Source organism: Panthera uncia (assembly GCF_023721935.1).
Source record: "Panthera uncia isolate 11264 chromosome C1 unlocalized genomic scaffold, Puncia_PCG_1.0 HiC_scaffold_4, whole genome shotgun sequence".
Classification (NCBI taxonomy): domain Eukaryota; kingdom Metazoa; phylum Chordata; class Mammalia; order Carnivora; family Felidae; genus Panthera; species Panthera uncia.
This window is the reverse complement of record NW_026057585.1, coordinates 25,878,412-25,897,398: the sequence shown is the minus strand read 5'-3', so window position 1 is coordinate 25,897,398 and position 18,987 is coordinate 25,878,412. Positions and strand designations below refer to the sequence as shown.

General features: G+C 39.6%; 1 protein-coding gene across 1 annotated transcript in view; it reads left to right on the top strand.

Annotated features, from left to right (window-relative positions):
• The first annotated feature begins 6,252 nt into the window (after positions 1-6,252).
• ABCD3 (ATP binding cassette subfamily D member 3) overlaps positions 6,253-18,987 on the top strand; it is a 75,588-nt gene continuing 62,853 nt past the window's right edge. The window contains exon 1 of the mRNA XM_049616775.1: positions 6,253-6,454. Coding sequence (XP_049472732.1) covers positions 6,345-6,454 — 110 coding nt within the window. The 5' untranslated portion in view covers positions 6,253-6,344. The remainder of the gene's footprint in view (positions 6,455-18,987) is intronic.

The window sequence follows — 18,987 nt, the reverse complement described above, 5'->3', positions numbered from 1 at the left end:
TTATGTGAACTATATTTCTCATATTATTTACCCATTTTTTAAATTCAGATTATGGCCTTTTTCTTACAGATTTGAAGGTACTTTTAGGAAAATAACCACTGGTCTATGAAATGAAGTACAATTTTTTTTCCTACAGTTTTCTTTCTGCTCTGTTTGCAGTGTTTTTTGTCACGAAAAAAAAATTTTTAAAGTAGGCTTCATGCCAAGCATGGAGCCCAATGTGGGGCTGAACTCATGACCCTGAGATCAAGAGATGGACACTTAACCAACTGAGACACTCAGGTACCCCAAGAAATTATTTTTAAGAGGCCAAATTTATTAATTTTTTTCTTTGATAGCTTCTGGATTTTAATATTTGTGGTATGGTCTTCCCCATACCAAGATTATAAGATAATTATTTCATGAAGAATTCTTTCCTCTCTTTTTTTCTCATAGTTTTATGGTTTCTTTAACTTTTTTTTCTTTTTGTTCATTCTTTGAGCAATTTGGAAATTATTCTGTTTGGAGAATGAAGTATGTATGGATCATAGTCATTTTTCAGATGATTCGGGATTAGAGAAAAATAAGACTTGGTTTCTTCCCTTGTGATGGTTCCTTCCATTTAAATAAATAAGCATTATAGAAGCTGTGACAGAAATCTGAACAGAGTGCTTTGGGGACATCAAGGGAAGGAAAACAGAGTCCAGAAAAGGCTTCATAAAGAAATAGATATCGGGGCGCCTGGGTGGCGCAGTCGGTTGGGCGTCCTGACTTCAGCCAGGTCACGATCTCGCACTCCGTGAGTTCGAGCCCCGCGTCAGGCTCTGGGCTGATGGCTCAGAGCCTGGAGCCTGTTTCCGATTCTGTGTCTCCCTCTCTCTCTGCCCCTCCCCCGTTCATGCTCTGTCTCTCTCTGTCCCAAAAATAAATAAATGTTGAAAAAAAAATTTTTTTCTAAAAAAAAAAAAGAAATAGATATCCAATACTTACTGACAATCTCAATGACCATTCCTATACCCTTCTGGAAACTCTTCCATTGTGACTTCTGTGATCCTCATGACTCCAGATTCCCATATTGCCTCTTTAATTATTCTCACTGTCCTGGATTGTTTTCTTTCCTCCATTGATCAAATATATGTGTTCTACAGGATTATATTTCACTTCCCAACTGCCCATTCTTCTTTCTAATTCTTTTTCAGTTCCAAATATTCTCTTTTTTGTATATGAAGACCTCTAAGTCCATACACATTTTTTTCTGAGTGTATAACTAAAACTGTTTATTATATCTGGGATTTTATATTTGTGAGTATTTGATTAGTATGTGTTCCCCTACTAGACTGTTCTGCATAAAGACTGTTTTGTTTTTATCACCACTGGTCCCAGTTCCTGGCATATAGTAAGTCGTTAATAAATATTTTCATATAAATAAATGTTTAGTACTGATCTTTTTTCCTAAAAACTAGTTCTTAATTTTTTGATTACTTGCTGAGCATTTCCACCAGGTATTCCTTTTAGCTCCTCAAAATCAATTTGCTCAGTGTAACAAACACTGAGATTCTGGCTAACACTGTATAGGACCTGAGGATATATTTACTCTAAATAACAGAAAACACAATAGTAAGTGCATATGGTTTTAATCCATGTGACTTAGGGCAGCACTCTGCTGTAAGTTAAGTTCTATTTTTAACTTTTTGTTGAAACTCCACACTGTTTTCCACAGTGGCTGCACCAGTTTGCATTCCTACAAACAATGCAACTTACCAACAAGTGATTCTTTTTTAAGCAAAGATGAAAATGATGAATTTTTCCTGGTGACTTGAGGTGTTTACCTTGTTAGAGAAATGAATGCTAGTTTCTCTTAAAAAACATGCAACCATTCATTAATAGAATTATATATGAGACAGAGGTAGCACAAAGGGAATGATTAACTTGGCAGGAGGTGGGGAGTTGGGGAATGTGGTCAGAAAAGACAGTTTGCAGGAGGAGACCATCAAAGCTTTATTTTAAAGGATGAACTGAGTGGGGAGTGAGGATATTAGGGGAGAAAGGGGTTGGTATTTCAGGTAGAAGGAATAGAATATTCTAAGGAAGATCACAGAGGGGGAATATCAGTGTGTATTTATCTCCTAGGGCAGAGGTGGAATATGTCTTTTCCAGGAGAGTGCCAGGGTAGGAATTCAGAGAGGTAGGCAGGACTTATGTCATAACTAGCTTTGTGTAAGGTGCTTCACGGCGGATTTGGAATTTACCTTGGTGATTAGGAACTAGTGAGGAATCAGTCATCTGCATCTAATTATCTTCCCTGGCAAGAATGTTCCACTTCTGTGCTCCTGACTTCAGGTAACTAATGTCATCCTCTCAGGCACTCAACCAGGAAATATCGAAGTAAATTTAAAACTTTCCTTTCCATTAAATAACAATTTCACCATCCCCATCCAATTTGAACCCACGAAGTGTTTTCCTTCCTGTTTGCTCTGTGCTGCCTGACTCAGGTGCTTACAACCTTTCACCTAGATTATTTCAAGAGTGTTCAGACTGGATTCTCTGCTTGGTATTTCTTCCTGCAATCCATCCTACACGCTGCCACTGGCATAGTCTTTTTAAATAAAAGCTGAGATCATAACTCTTCCCCCAAACCTGGACTCCTCCCTCTTGCATGCAGAATAAAATTCTACCTGGTTGAATGGGTGTTTTAGATCTTCCACCTTGACCTCCATTAAACATTTCAAGCTTTTTTCTTATTTCACACCCTTTCATGAACCTCCACCCAACACCAGACTTAATCATCTTGCTTTGTGCCTTCTTGTCTTTGTATCTTTGCTTCTGTTATATCTTCTCCTTTTTAAAAAAGTTTATTTATTTTGAGAGAGACGTAAGAGGGGCAGACAGAGAAGGAGAGAGAGAGAATCCCAAGCAGGCACTGTGCCATCAACGCAAAAGCCTGAGGCAAGGCTCAAACTTACAAACTGTGAAGTCATGACCTGAGCTGAAACCAAGAGTCGGACGCTTAATCCACTGAGCCACCCAGGCAGTTCTTCTCCTGAAGCCCCTTCCTTCCATCTGTTTTTCAAGGCTTGGCCCCAAACACATCAGCTGCATAACAAATTACCCCCAAACTTAGTGGCATAAAACAATGGTAAACATTTATTGTCTCTCACAGTTTTTATGGGTTATTTTGGAGCATCTTGGTGGAGCGTTCTGGCTCTGGATCGTTCATAAGGCTGCATTCACCCGTGGGGGTGGAAGATTCTGCTTCCAAGGCTGGTAAGCAGGTACTGGCTCTTGGTGGGAATCCATAATTCTTCTCTAGAGCTGTTTGAGTGTGCTTCGTAGTTTCCCTGAGAGCAAGCAATCCAAGAGACCAAGGTGGAAGCCACAATGCCTTTTATGATCTGGTCTCAGGAGTCACATGCTGTCATCTTCACCACATTCTTTCTGTCACAAAGACTAATCCTGATGTGAGGGAGATTACACAAGGGCATGAATACTGGAAAGCAAGGATCATTGGGGAGGATAATGGAGGATGGCTAACATAACAACTCTTCAAGAGGCTTTCCAGATTCTCTAACTCCCTGTGCCCTTCTTTTCTCTGTCTGCTATCCTGTGCATACCAAATTGCCTGATTGTTAACGGAGATGTAAAAATCAGAGCTCTTGGATAGCTTCCAATAAAATCAAATTTTTCTTAATTATTAACTATTATAAAGTGTGGACCTGAAAAATTGCTTTGGTTAATTATCAGAGGGCATGTACTGAGGAAATTTGTTCTGTAAAATCTTAAGTTGTCAGAAACTCTGTTGTTTCAAACTCATATTAGAGAGAGGGAGATGTAAACCATCGAAGTAAGTCACTTTGACTTGGAGAAGCTGCCTCTGAGTTTCAGAAAAGGGGTTTTTGGACCAACATTCTACATTGCTCTTAAATTTAAGTTACTAAGGGAATAGAACCCAGAGTGAACTTCTCAACTCAGGTCTGATTATTAACTCTACAGATCTGATTTTCTCTGAGTCTATTAAATACTGTTTCATTTAGATTTTATCTAAACTCCTTTCTTCTAATAGTATAATGACCCCCATTTCTTCCTTTTTTTTTTTGAGGCACACCCATAATTCCTCTGCTGTGTGGCATCCTCTCTGTAGCAAGTTAATAAACTTAACTTTGTTGGGTTACAGGTTTGTCCTTTGTGGTTTTACCTGATGGGCTTTATGAACAGCTAAAATTATTTGAACACACATTAACTAATTTCATTTTTTTAGAATCGCTTATGCTTTTTGAACAAGGGTACCTTTTAGAATATCTTGCCCAATGAGTCATTTTTATCTTTCCTCTGATCTGTAGTCTATTTCCTAAATATATCTTTCCTCTAAACTTGCATGCCCTTCCTTCATTGCTACAAACTTCAAGATAATATGTCACTTTCTCTCATGGTTCCTAACACTTTTATATTACTATGTAATTTATTGGTGAATTAATAATATTCCCTCTTGTCCTCTTGCATGGCTCTTTCTCTGGTCCTTTAGGATTCAGCTACAAAATCATTTTCTGTCAAGCCCTAATTGAAAGTCCTAGTCAAAACTAAACATTTTCCTTTTTCATGCTGTCATAGTGCTTTGTCCATATCTTTAATGTGACACTTACATATTTATAATTTTTTTCAGGGGCACCTGGTGTCTCAGTCGGTTAAGCATCCAACATCAGCTCAGGTCATGATCTCACCGTTTGTGGGTTCGAACCCCACGTCAGGCTCTGTGCTGACAGCTGAGGATCTAGAGCCTGCTTCCGATTCTGTCTCCAAATCTGTCTGCCCTCTCCTGTTCACACTCTGTCTCTCTCTCTCTCAAAAATAAATAAAACATTAAAAAAGATTAAAAAAAATATTTTTTTTTCATATTTTTTCCTCCTCTACCAGCCTTTGGAGAACAGGGATTGTGATCTGTTTATCTTTGTATCCTCTGCGCGTACCAAATTGCCTAATTGTTGAATGAGGTAATGAAAATGTCTACATGCCAAATGGAGAATTTAGTAGAAAGCTCCACCTTCGAAAAATGTAAACAGTTACCCCCCCCACCCCCCACCCCCCCCTGCTTTGTGATTCTTGTAATCTGTATTAGGTTATCTCCCAGTTTATACTGGGAAAACACCTAGGAAAAGTTTTGTGGGCTACTTTAATATGGGCTACTTTAACACGTAGGCTACTTCAATATGTGTTTTTACTATGCAAGGTTTTATGCATTTATTTTCTGACTCCAGCTTCTTCAGCCGAAGACAAGGATTCACTAAGTTACTGTACATATGCCAGTCTAAATGCTAGGGATAATGATTTCTGCAGCATAGTGCCAGCCAGAAGAATGCTGTAATCTGTAATGCCCTTCTGATTCTGGGAGTAAGGCCAACGCTCCCACAACGCACGATTGTTATTTCTGAATGTCCCTTTGCAAAGAACAGTGTTTCTCAAACTTTTTGTTTGATCAGACCCACATTAAAGAAATACACTTTATCACTGCTTGGGACACATGGATTCAAGACTGGAATAAAAATTTCTCAAAACAACTCGTTTACGTGTGATGCACTATGAGATTTTTCTGTGGTCTATCCTTACCGATCTCTCTCTCCAACACACATAGACACACAGATGGTCTCAATCTACCAAACTGATTCCACAGTCCCCTAGAGATTATAACCCTTGGCTTAGAAAAACTGGCTTGTAAAAAGGTTCTCGATTTGTAGTCATTCTTCCCACATTTTCCTATATCTCTTCGGAGTTTCCGACGGTTATTTTCGTCTGAATAATTACGGTGACTTCGGTTTTGTGTAAATGTTCTGTGATGGGGCCATTCCCCTTCTTCCTGCGCTCCTTTAAGAGGGTGGTAACGGCCCTTCACCGTGCAGGGGGGGAAAAGGGGAGGTGGAGTGGCAGGTCCCACCAGGTTCGGTGCAGGGCAGGCTCGCTTTTCCAGTTCTTGGGAAAGGTCGGTGTGCGCGGAGGTGGGGGTAGAGGTGAGGCAAGGGAAGCAACCAGGCCGGGGAGAACTAACGAGCACCAGACCAAGGACCCACAGCGTCTCCGCGCCGGCAATCCCGGCGACTCTGCGGGGGTCCGCGCGTGCGCAGAAAGCATCCCAGGACTGTTCCGGCCTCCGTGGCGCCCGCGCGCGCTCCCGCCGAGCTGAAGTCAGTGGTGGGCTCCAGCGCGCGGACGACGCGGCGGCGCGCGCTAGGGGGCGGTCCTGCGTGGCCGGCACCGCCCTCCCTCCGCGCGCCCCTCTCCTCCCAGTCTGCTCCGCGCTTCCTGCACTAGGGTATCCGCTGCCGCCGCCGTCGCTGCCGCCGCGTCCCCGTTCCCGGCTCGCTTGCACTGGCGGTGCTATGGCGGCCTTCAGCAAGTACTTGACGGCGCGAAACTCCACGCTGGCCGGGGCCGCGCTCCTGTTGCTCTGCCTGCTTCACAAGAGGCGCCGCGCCCTCGGCCTGCACGGGTAAGAAGGCCCCTGGCCGCGCTGCCTTCCCGGGCCCGAGCGGGCGCGCCCCGCGCGCTCTCCCTTCTCTCCTGGCGCCGGGTCCCTTTGCCCGGCAGGGTCAAGCGTAGAGGCCGGCCACGGCTGCTGCCAGGTTCCAATGTCAGGGTGTCTGGGTTTCCCTGCGGCGCCGTTGTCCCCAGTGTTCCCTGCGCCCCGCACTCTGCCTCCGGGATGTGACTCCCCACACCCTCCAGCAAACCTGTGCCTCTGCCCCGGGGCCTCGTTTCCAGTGCTCTCTGTGCCTTTTCACTGCCTCCAGGAGTGTGAATCTTTCTCCAGCGCCCGCTGGCATTCTTGTGCCCCGGCCGCGAGGCTGTTGCCCCCAGCCCACCTGCTGTGCCAACTTTCTGGGTATGTTCTAGTTTTGTCATCTCATTTCCTGAGAGACCGTGGGTTTGCCTTGTGGACGTGTATGTATGATTTGAGACTGAGGATTGTACTCGCCAGGCTGGAGGCTGTTGTCTCAGTCACTTGGCTGGGGTTTGACACGATTCCCTAGTAGTTGTTGTTGAAAGTCGTGATGATGGTTCCTGCCAACTATCCTGGGTCCATTTGGCAAGATTGCTTTTGTAAAGTGGTTTCCCCATGGAGGTGGGTCAGTGAACTCCCTGGCATTTCATCCGGAAAGGCTCAAGTGGTTCCGTAGTTATTTGGAAAGCAAGTTTCCCTCCCCTGGCTCTTGAGGTGGAAGGTCAAAGTGTGATTTAGCTGAGGATCAAGATCCTTTTTGATTATATTCTGCTGCTTTCTCCTCGAGAGAATCTTAAGGTTTAGCTTTAACTTTGGGCGATTGTAAGATAAGAGGAAGGAAAAGAGTATTGAGTTACTGTTGTGGGGTTACAGACATAATTTTTTATTAACTGGAGACACTTGGCTTCAGCAAATGAATGAGGGAAGGTTACTTCCCAAGCTTTCTTGCCATTCATTGGATATTCCATGTTAAATCTTGGCATACCGCTTTCATGTATTTTATTTCATTCATCTCCCTGGGCAGGTACTGTTGCCTCTTGTTTTTGTTTTGCTTAAAATGTCTGACTAGTAGTAGACTTAGGACTAAATCACTAAGAAGTGACCTTCCTTTCATGAAGTGTTTACTAACGTTCTCCTAGAAGTCTTCCCTATCTTACTAAGGTTTGAAGTGATGGTCTTTCTTTTCCTTTCTAAATTTGATTAACAAAGTTGAAAATGATCTGCATCTTTGTCCAGACAATACAGCCCCAATTTACTTTTCTTCTATTCAATTTGCTTTTAAAATGATTTATTCTGGAAAATATAAACAGTTTTTTTTTCTGTTGGATTGTATGCTTTCTGAGCTCCCAGTTGGAAATGGAAGTTTTTTGTTAACCTGGAATATGTCAAAATGTTAAATGCTATAAAATAGCATTGAATTTTATTAGAGAAATGTTTCAGTGCATAGAACAGGTATTTTAGTGTCAGGTAAGAGATTTGAGGACAGCTCTAACAGATCTGGCTTACTTTGTTTTATCAGAGTATTACATGTGTAATGTGTTTGTCTGTAATATAGAAAAGTACACGTAAGTGGAGAGCTTCAAGATTTTTACAGATAGAACTCACCCATGTAATCAGCCTTCAGATCTGTACCCAAATAAGAATATTATCAGCATCTCAGCATCTCTTCATGTCCTTTACAGTTACAGTTTAGGTGGCTCCTGATTTATAAGACCATAGATTATTAAGGAAAGTTTTATTTTATTTTATGTTATGTTATTTTATTTTACATTTACTTATTTTTGAGAGAGAGAGAGAGACAGAGGGAGACACAGAATCAGAAACAAGCTCCAGGCTCTGAGCTGTCAGCACAGAGCCTGAGGCGGGGCTTGAGCTCACGTGCAGTGAGATGATGACTTGAGCCGAAGTCGGACGATTAACCGACTGAGCCACCCAGGGGCCCCGAGTAAGGAAAGTTTTAAATATAATCTCCTGGGAAATAGTAGCAAAACAATACAACAGAAATGGTTTTACTGAATTTTAGGTGTTTTTATCATTTACATTTTATTGTAAAATGCGTTAAAACTATCTTTTTTGAGAAACTTAGTAAACTTTTTGGGGGATTAAATTATGCAACAGTTATTTTACTGAACAGAAGATTGTTAACCTTGTGTATTGGCATGAGTAAGGAAAATCTTTATTTTCCACATTAAATATTTTGTGGGAGGAGAATGCAAATTAAGAGCAGATAAGCATGATGTTTAAATTACTGAGATAAAGTAAGTGAATTACTTTAAAACCATTAAGAATGGCATTGAGTCTATTTTTGTAGATGTTATATTTCCAGAAACTTTTGGAGATCTTTCAGATGCTATCTTTGGCTGCACAGTTTGAAGATTAGAAGATTAGAAAATTCTGACTTTATATTTTACTGGCTTTTTGGGCATCGTTTGTAACAGGGCTAATTAATTTTCCTATCTGGTGCTTAATTAAGGAACCTGTGGCTGCTTGACCTTTTTTCATCTGTGCTTTTATTTTTTTTTTTATTTAAAAAAAAAATTTTTTTTTTAACATTTATTTATTTTTGAGACAGAGAGAGACAGAGCGTGAGCAGAGGAGGGTCAGAGAGAGAGGGAGACACAGAATCCGAAACAGGTTCCAGGCTCCGAGCTGTCAGCCCAGAGCCCGATGCGGGTCTCAAACTCAGGGACCGCGAGGTCATGACCTGAGCGGAAGTCGGACGCCCAACCGACTGAGCCACCCAGGCGTCCCTCATCTGTGCTTTTAATAATAAGTTTGTCTTAGAAGATATCCCTTAGAATCAAATAGATAATAGAGCTAGAAAAGCCACTTTAAAAGTTATAATGTCACATTATTCCAAACATTAGGAGAACAAGTAATTTAACTTCCTGAGTTATTTTTTAGTTTTGTTAATGCAGTTTTTTCAAAGTAAGCAGAATAACTACCTATATATACACTTCACTGAAGAAGTACCATCAACATTCTGCCATTCATGTTTCATCTATAGCCCCTTGCCTCCCACTCCTTATTTTTACAGATTTTTAGGTAAATTTATATATTGAACAGTATAAATCTTGCTTATACATTTTTTACGTAAATGCAGTACAACAATGTAACATACCCCTATCATAAATGAGAACATTTTCATCTTCCTAGAAAGTTGCCTTGTGTTCATTCCTCACTACAGTATGCTAACTTTTTTCACCTTAATTTTGCTTACTCATACATTTTATTTTATTTATTATTTATGGGGAATAGTGGAATCTTTATTTATGGATAAAGGAGAATGCATGTTCAGTTGAAAGGAAGTTAATGGGTTTCAGAATGTTGTGGGATGGAGAGTGTGTGTGTGTGTGTGTGTGTATGTATTGCACACACATTAAAAAAATGTATGACAGGGATGCCTGGGTGGCTCAGTCTTGATTTTGATGCAGGTCATGATCCCATGGTTTGTGAGTTCAAGTCCGGTGTCAGACTCTGTGCTGACAGTGTGGAGCCTGCTTGGGATTCTGTCTCTCCCTTTCTCTCTGCCCCGCCCCTGCTTGCACTCTCTCTTTCTCTCTCAAACTAAATAAATAAACTTCAAAAAATATATGACATCTTAGAAAGGATACATTTTTGTTAGGGAGAAGAAATTTAAATGCAAGTTAGTTAAAAATGTAAGGTGGTTACAGAATGCATTGTACAGACAGATATGCCTTAGAAGTTCTGAGAAAGGGGAGATTAATGTGTTTGAGAAAAGTTAGGGAAGGTTTTATGAAGAATATGAGCTAAGCCCAGAAAGGGGGTAGGAATGGATAACTGCAGATAAATTGAACGTTAATAGCAGCCTTTATCAGATTTTTGTTGCATTTTGTGATATGAAGATGCTTTGTGGTTCCTTTTTAATCCAGCTTCCACTGCCACCAGAACTCTTTTTAAGAAACACAAATATGATCATGTTATTCCTTCATTAAAGTCTTTTTGCTCTTCTAAAATACAAAATTCTTTTTTAAAATTAAAAAAAAATTTTTTTATGTTTATTTTGAGAGAGAGAGAGAGAGAGAGAAAGAGAGAGAGAAAAAGAAAACGAGTGGGTGAGAGGCAGAGGGAGAGAGAGAATCCCAAGCAGGCTCCATGTGGTCATTGCAGAGCCAGACTTGGGGCTCGAACCCACGAACTGTGAGATCATGGCCTGAGCTGAAGTTGGACGCTTAACCAACTGAGCCACCTAGGTGCCCCTCTAAAATGCAAAATTCTTATCATGAGAAAATTGTGTTCATGATCTGGTTCTTTCGTACTGCTTCTTATCCTCATCCAGCCAAATGGAATAGCAGTTCTGAGTAGGAGAGTTTGCTCAGCCTTTGCAGTTTGATTGCAATAACTGTCATCCCCACTACTTCTCCCCTACCCTTTGGTGTTTATTTTCTTTCAAAACTCAGTCCAGTTAACACTTTCTCTTAGGTGTTTTCTGTCTTTTCCTGATTTCCAAATTGATGTTGTCCTTTGCTCTAATGATACTCTAAGCATTTCTCGACTTTAGTAGTTAGCACTCTGTATTGTACTAGTTTGTTTTCTTGGCTTCTGCCTGCATCATATTGAGTCTCTTGAGGGCATGTACTGTGTCATTCTTAAATTCCTAGTTTGCATATGTTACAGGATAGACAATTAAGTGTTTTATGGGGTACACAAATTACGTAGGGTAGTTGAAGAATTTTTAAGTGTAATTGTCTGATAGACAGTTGGAGATGTAGGACCAGTAAAAACATGAGTAGAAATTACATGAGTGGGAAATTATGAGCCAATTTTAGAGGGCAGACAACGACACCAGTCTGCACTGCTGTAGTATTTTATGATCTTAAAAACAACAACAACAACAAAAACACGAAAAACAAAAACAGAACAAAGCAGTTTCTTTCCCTTCCCATGAATGCTTGTCAAGTTCAGATTTCTCATCCTGAATTTCAGAGCCTTCCCTCACCTGGTCTCACCTTACCTGGCTAATCTTATCTGCCATTGCCTGCCAATGAGTACTCCGTGTTCCAAATGGGCAGTTTTGCACCGTTCTCTGAACAGGCCACACTCATTCTAAGTTTTGAAGCTTTATTCATATTAACCATCCTTGGAATATCTCTATATTTTCTGTTTTTCAGCTCTTATCCTTTAAGGTTTAGGTTAGAGTCACCCTTTTCGTGAAGTAGCATTCAACAACTCTGGATGATCTAAATAATGATTCTTTTAACTTTCTGAAGCATGAATTTAGCATACCTTTTCCTTTGGATCAAACCATTTTATTGAGGGGCTTCTGCAAAAGGTCATTAGGCTGGGAGCACAGTGAGATCTGACATCTGCAAGCCTGGCTGGGAATCTCTCCAGCTTCACCTGTGCAAAAGGTGAGGCATTTTTAATTGCTTGACTGGGTGTGAACTAGTTGTCAGCTATCAGGGTATAGCTAAGTAAACCAGCTTGTAGAGTGATCCTTTATCCTTTTCAGAGCCCAGTCTATATAGATGGTGGGAACACTGTTTCCTCCCCCAAATATTTTTGAGGAGTTTCAGGGAGATTGTGTTTTTCTTAATTACACCTTATTTCACTTTTTTGTCTCTGCTCTGTTTTATTTTATTATTTATTTTTTTAATTTTAAAATATATATTTTCATTTTTTTTTAATTTATTTTTTTTAAAGGTCTTATTTGTAATTAATCTCTATGCTCAATGAGGGGCTCAAACCCATGACTCTGAGATCAAGAGTCGCATGCTCTTCCAACTGAACCAGCCAGGCACCTCTAATATGTATATGTGTATACACACATATACATATACACATATACATATATATATTTTAACTCTAAGTATAGTTGACATACAGTGTTACATTAGTTACTGTTTTACAACATAGTGATTTTACAAGTTTATTAGTTATGCTTTGCATCACAAGTGTAGCTACTGTCACCGTACAATGCTGTTACAATACTGTTGACTATATTCCCTGTGCTGTACCTTTTGTCCCTGTGACTTATTCATCCCATAACTGGAAGCCTGTACTTTCCACTCCCCTTCACCCATTTTACCCATCCCCCGCACTCCACTCCTATCCCTCTGGCTACCATCAGATCTCTCTGTGTATGAGTCTGTTTCTGCTTTTTGTTTATTTGTGTGGTTTTTTTTTTGGATCCCACATATAAGTAAAATCATATGGTTTTTGTCTTTCCCTGATTTATTTCACTTAGCATACTGTTGTCTGAGTGCATCCATGTTGTCTCAAATGGCAAAATCTCCTTTTTTATGGCTGAGTAATACTCGTGTGTGTGTGTGTGTGTGTGTGTGTGTATCACAACTTTATCCATTCATCTATCAGTGGGTGCTTAGGTTGTGTTCATATCTGGCTGTTGTAAATAATGCTGCAATAAACATAGGGGTGCATGTATCCTTTTTTTTTTTTTTTTAATGTTTATTTTTGAGAGAGAGCGCAAGTAGGGGAGGGGCAGAGAGAGAGGGAGACAGAATCTGAAGCAGGCTCCAAGCTCTGAACTGGACATGGGGCTTGAACCCACAAACCACAAGATCATGACCTGAGCCGAGTTGGACGCTTACCCAACTGAGCCACCCCGGCGTCCTGCATGTACATTTTTGAGTTAGTGTTTTTGTTTTCGTTGGGTAAATACTCAGTAGTGGAATTAATGGATCATATGGTATTTCTATTTCTAATATTTTGAGGAACCTCCATACTGTTTTCCACAGTGGTTATACCAATTTACATTCTACCAACAATGCATGAGGGTTCCCTTTTCCAACAATGCATGAGGGTTCCCTTTTCTCCACATCCTTGACAACACTTGTTATTTTTTGTTGTTTTGATTTTAGCCATAGTGACAGGTATAAGGTGGTATTTCATTGTGGTTTGTTGTTGTTTTTTGTTTGTTTTAAATGTTTATCCATCTATTTTGAGAGAGAAAGAAGGAACCCCAAGCAGGCTCCACACCCCTAGCACAGAGCCAGATGTGGACCGGAACACATAAATTGTGAGACCATGACCTGAGCCGAAATCAAGAGTTGGACACTCAACTGACTGAGCCACCCAGGCGCCCCTCTTTGTGGTTTTGATTTGCATTTGCCTGATTAGTGATGTTGATCATCTTTTCATGTGTCTGTTGGCCATTTGTATGTCTTCTTTGGAAAAATGTCTATTCAGATCCTCTGCCCATTTTTAATTGGATTATTTGTTTTTTGTCTTTTTTTTTTTTTTTGTTTTTTTTTTTTTTGGTTGTTGAGTTGTAGTTTTTTAAAATTTTTTATTTATTTATCTTTTTAAATTTTTGTAATGTTTATTTATTTTTGAGAGAGAGAGAGAGACAGAGAGACAGAGTGCAAGTAGGGGAGGGGCAGAGAGAGAGAGGGAGAAACAGAATCCAAAGCAGGCTCCAGGCTCTGAGCTGTCAGCACAGAGCCCGATGCGGGGCTCAAACCCATGGACCGCGAGATCATGACCTGAGCTGAAGTCGGACGCTTAATCAACTGAGCCACCCAGGTGCCCCTGTAGTTTTTTTTTTTTTTTTGATATATATTTTGGATATTGTCAGATATATCATTTGCAAGTATCTTCTCTCATTCAGCAGGCTGCCTTTTTGTTTTGTTGATAGTTTCCTTCACTTTGCAAAAGCTGTTTTAGATCCCGTTTACATTGTCTCTCTTTTTTATTTTTTCATCTTGTCTCTTGAACCTGTCTTTTTAGTATCTGCCTTGATTCCTATAAAGTGTCAGCCACAAAGCAGATAATTGTGATAGAGTTTTATTGAAAATTTGGGAGTGGTGGCAGGAATTATATCTCAGCATAGCGAACAGCTTAAAATGGAGACATTCTTTTATTTATAAATCCCTTTGATATTTCCACTGTTTTAAGTTTGTTGACTATTTTTTCCTGAGCCTCAGCCATGTGGCCTGTTGCTAGATCTTCTCTGTACCTTTTGGATATTCTCATATCTCTAGCTTCTACTCCCTGTACTCCCTCCCCACTAACTTTACAGCTTTCCTGCATACTTCAAATTCAGCTTTCTTTCCTTCCTGAGATCTGTTCCTTTCAAATCAAGCTCTAGAAGGGGCTGGCTTCCCTTTGCTCAGTTTGACAGGCCCACTAAATGTTTTGCAAAGTTCAAGTATGAGTCAGGTGAGGGGCTGGAACTGCATAAGACTCTTGGGATGAACTATGAATGGAGTTTTTAGGCCCCATTTAGAACCTCAGAATAAAAAGATGGTGGTTAAGCGAAAGACCTGAAGGAATTTGCCAAGAAAAGCATTTGTGTACTGAAACCAACTAATGCAGGTCAAGTCCAGAAGCAGTGTTCTCAGAACAGTAGAGCTGTCTGGGGTCTATTGGACAGGGACTGAGTACAAACTCTTTAATTAATTACACTTCTCAGTTTCTGGCACATTAGCATCACTGGCCAGGCATTCGTTTTCAAGAATTCGTTTTGTAGGGGCGCCTGGGTGGCGCAGTCGGTTGAGCGTCCGACTTCAGCCAGGTCACGATCTCACGGTCTGTGAGTTCGAGCCCCGCGTCGGGCTCTGGGCTAATGGCTCGGAGCCTGGAGCCTGTTTCCGATTCTGTGTCTCCCTCTCTCTCTGTCCCTCCCCCGTTCATGCTCTGTCTCTCTCTGTCCCAAAAAATAAAATAAACGTTGAAAAAAAAAAAATTAAAAAAAAAAAAGAATTCGTTTTGTACTTGCTGTTGCCTTGCCTGATATGCTCTTTCCCCAGGTACCACACTGCTGACTCCCTCCCCTTTTTCAGTCTTTCTTCAGATAACTTCTCAGGGAGACCTTCCAATGCCATTCAGTTTACAAAAGCATTCTCGATACACACACTGCCCACTTCCCCAGATTTTCCTTATCAGTCAAATGTGATATTTATTTTACATATTTATCTTGTTTATTATATGTCTCTGCCTTTAGGATGTAAGCTCCATGAGGACAGCAATTTTTGTCTGTTTTGCTTATTGATACAACCTCAGTGGCTAGAACTATGTCTGGCATATAGTAGGCTCTCAGATAAAAATTGTTGAATGACTCTGTTTCTGAGATGCTCATTTCTTAGGGCTGTGGTTACTTTTATCTTAAATAACAAATTTTTCTTGCTATGAATGTTGTCTTTTTAAGTATATCATGAGCCATTTAGGAGCTGACCCCTTTTATATGCATTGGTAAAACAAGTCTTAGAAATTTATAAAAATGGTATTATTGTTTTATAATCTGTTTTTCACAGTTACAATACAGTGGAACAATACAGTGGAAACATTAAAGACAATTAAAAAAATTAAATTATCCATAATGTTATCACTATAACATACATATTGTTTTTATTACCTCTTATTTCTCATTTATATGCATATAGTTTACATAATTATAATGTATGTGTTTTGCTGTTTTCATTTAACATGTAGACATCTTCCCTATGTTTCATCATTAACTTCATAACTATAATTTTAAAGAAGTACATAAATACTCCTTCCTGTAACTGTATCATAATTTATTTTGGGCATCTAGTTTGCTTCTGTAATTTTTCTAGATAATACTAAATATATTTGCAGGTAAACATTTCTGTCTCTGCAGAATTATTTCCTTGGAATAAATTGCCAGAAATGCGATTATACAATTAAAGCTTATGAACTTTTCTTAGTGTTTACGGAAAGAGTGTGAACATTCTGGCGCTACACAAATTATACGTGTTACTTTTCAAGAGTTGTGCCATAGAATACCATGGAATGAGTCCAAATTTAATTCTCTAATCATCATTAAAGGGTGTTTGAATTTGTTTTAGTACTTCAGAGGTGTAAAATAATGTCACAAGATTATTTTAATTTGCAAGAGTGCACATTTGTACATGCAGCAACTTGATCTTTGTTATGGAGTCATTTTGGCTTAGTATAAAACGTGGTCTTTGGAGTTAGACACGGGTTCACGTTTTTATGCAGCTGTTTACTACATCTATAACCTTGTACGGTTTACTCAGCCTCTGAGCGTCAGTATTCTCACCTGCAGAACAGGGATAATAATAGTACTTAAATCAGTGGTTGTGAGGATTAAATCGGAAAATGTCTTTAACTTAGTAGTCTCTGGAACCCAACTGAATAAGTAAAAGATAGCTTTAGTTCCCTATGCTTGCTAAAGGAAAACTAAAAGGACAGCAACACGTGCCACTATTGGGTTCTCAAAAACTGTCGAGCCTTCCTAAAAATTTCCTCAAAGGTGCCCCTGAAAATCTCCTCAAGAAGCCTTTTTGAATTGATAGAATCATTTACTCTCAGAGTTTGGAAGGTATTTAAGTTACCAGGCCTCTGTATTTTTTCCGTTGCTGCTTCCTGAAAATGTACTCATTTCTCCACCTCTTAAAGAAGAAGTCTAAAAGTCAGTTTATTATTTTAAGTGTGGTCTGACTGACACAGAGTGGAATGGCTTGTTATCTCCTTAGTGATCCTAAGCTTTGTTAAAATCAGGGGAATTACATTTATTTTTGTGACAGTCGTCAATACTCTTCACTCATATTTAGCTTTACACAGTTGTTTCCCCTCCATTTGCCTTCCTTAACCTGTTGTTGTATTTGTTTTTTTTTTTTTTTTTAATTAAAACTGGGTGCAGGTATTTATGCTTATCTTTGGACATACCACTTACTCTAAATTTTTTTTTTGATCCTGCTCATTTAATTAATATTCCTTCTGTATATTTTCTCAATAAATTTAAGTTATTGGGTAGGACCAAGTATAGAACAGTGGATTTATACCTCTGTAACCTTTCTTTAATTGATACTCTTTGGGTGTTGGATTGGTTCTCATCTTCAACTTACCGAGCACTTTTTCACACCTTTCCTTCCAGTAATGACCTGGCACTCTGACAGTAGGGCGAGGAATCTAATCCATACGGGGCCAGTTAAAGTCCTTTAAGTTGTTACTGCTGGAGGGTCTTTCTTTTCTGGTCATGGAGCTGTGAAAATGAGACCTTAGAGCTGTATGTGGCATTGGTTTCTTTTGCGTGGAAAAGGTGGAGAACTCCTGATTTGGGCCATCATCAAATGTTTTGTAGCATAGTAAACAAGGTTACAGAATTTTCATGATCCCTTCAGAGAAGGGAATGAATTTGGTTCCACATGACTTTTTGGTGAACTTGTGCTTGTTCTTAGAATTTACCATTTCTGATAACTGATACCATGTTGTCCATTTGGATAAATTGTAATTCCACCCCCCCTCCCCCCCCCCATCATTGTCACTCTCATCCATGACCTGAAGAATATCATTACCTTCTAATCTATTACAATAAAATACAAGCTGGAATTATGAAGAAGAAAGATAGGCTCTTTACAGTTTTCTTTGCAATTATATATGCCAAATTGAATTTTATAAAAATGGGTACTGTATTTCTCTATTGTTATTTCTTTTGCAGTGATTTGCATGGAATGTTAGAGTTGTTTAAAAATGGCATTTCTAGTCATTTCTACAAAAAATTTCACATCAGGCCCTTGCTTAAGAACATTGCTCTCATTATGACAGTCTTTTTATGAAGAAATCACTTTTGTTTTAGGCATTTCTGTCAGTGATCCAGCCTTGCATAAATGCAAGGATAAAATTCTTTTACTAAGTGATGGTTGTGCTCTTCACTGGGAACTAATGTACATAGTAAGAGCATTTGAAGTCTTCTTAAGTAAAACCATAGTGAGTGTGTTTAAAAATGGTTTATTTTTATTTATTAAAGTTTATAAAATGTTTATTTTTGAGGGAGAGAGAGCATGCAAGTGGGGTATAGGCAGAGAGAGGGAGACACAGAATCTGAAGCAGGCTCTAGGCTCTGGCTGAGCTGTCAGGACAGAGCCCGACACGGGGCTTGAACTCATGAATCATGAGATCATGACCTGAGCCAAAGTCTGAGGCTTAACTGACTGAGCCACCCAGGGGCCCTTAAGTGTTTTTTTTTTGTTTGTTTAGAAACATGCATTATTAATCCTTTTGCTAGATTAACAGCCCTGAATGAATGCAATTAAATTAGTATAAAATTGAAAATAAAGCTCATCAAAGCATATTCAGCTAATTTGGTATCTGTTGTTACCTTGGGAGACTTCACATTTGAGTCTGACTTTAAGAGATTTTAGTGTTTTGCTAATGGGCGGGGCGGGGGGGGGGTAGGGGTAGAATATCTTCTGTGTGGGGAAAACAGCATGAGCAAGGGCATGGAGTTAATGGAGTTATGATTTGAGAACAGACTGTGAAGACATGAAGCTGGAGGTATGACTATTAACTATTTATTGAGCACTTACCATATTTTCAGCATTGTTCTAAGTATTTTACATTTATTTCTTACAAATGGTCTTTTGGGATAGTTGTTTTACTATCTTCGTTTTACCAGTGATGAGTCAGGTAAAAATGGTACCTGATTATGAGAGTGTTTCAGTTTGAATTAGCCATGTGGAAGGTAAAAGACAGAATAAAGCATTTTTATCAGATCCTTCAGGTGGGCTTAGATTCAAAAGAATAGTCAGTAATCACTCAGGAGTTAAAAAAAA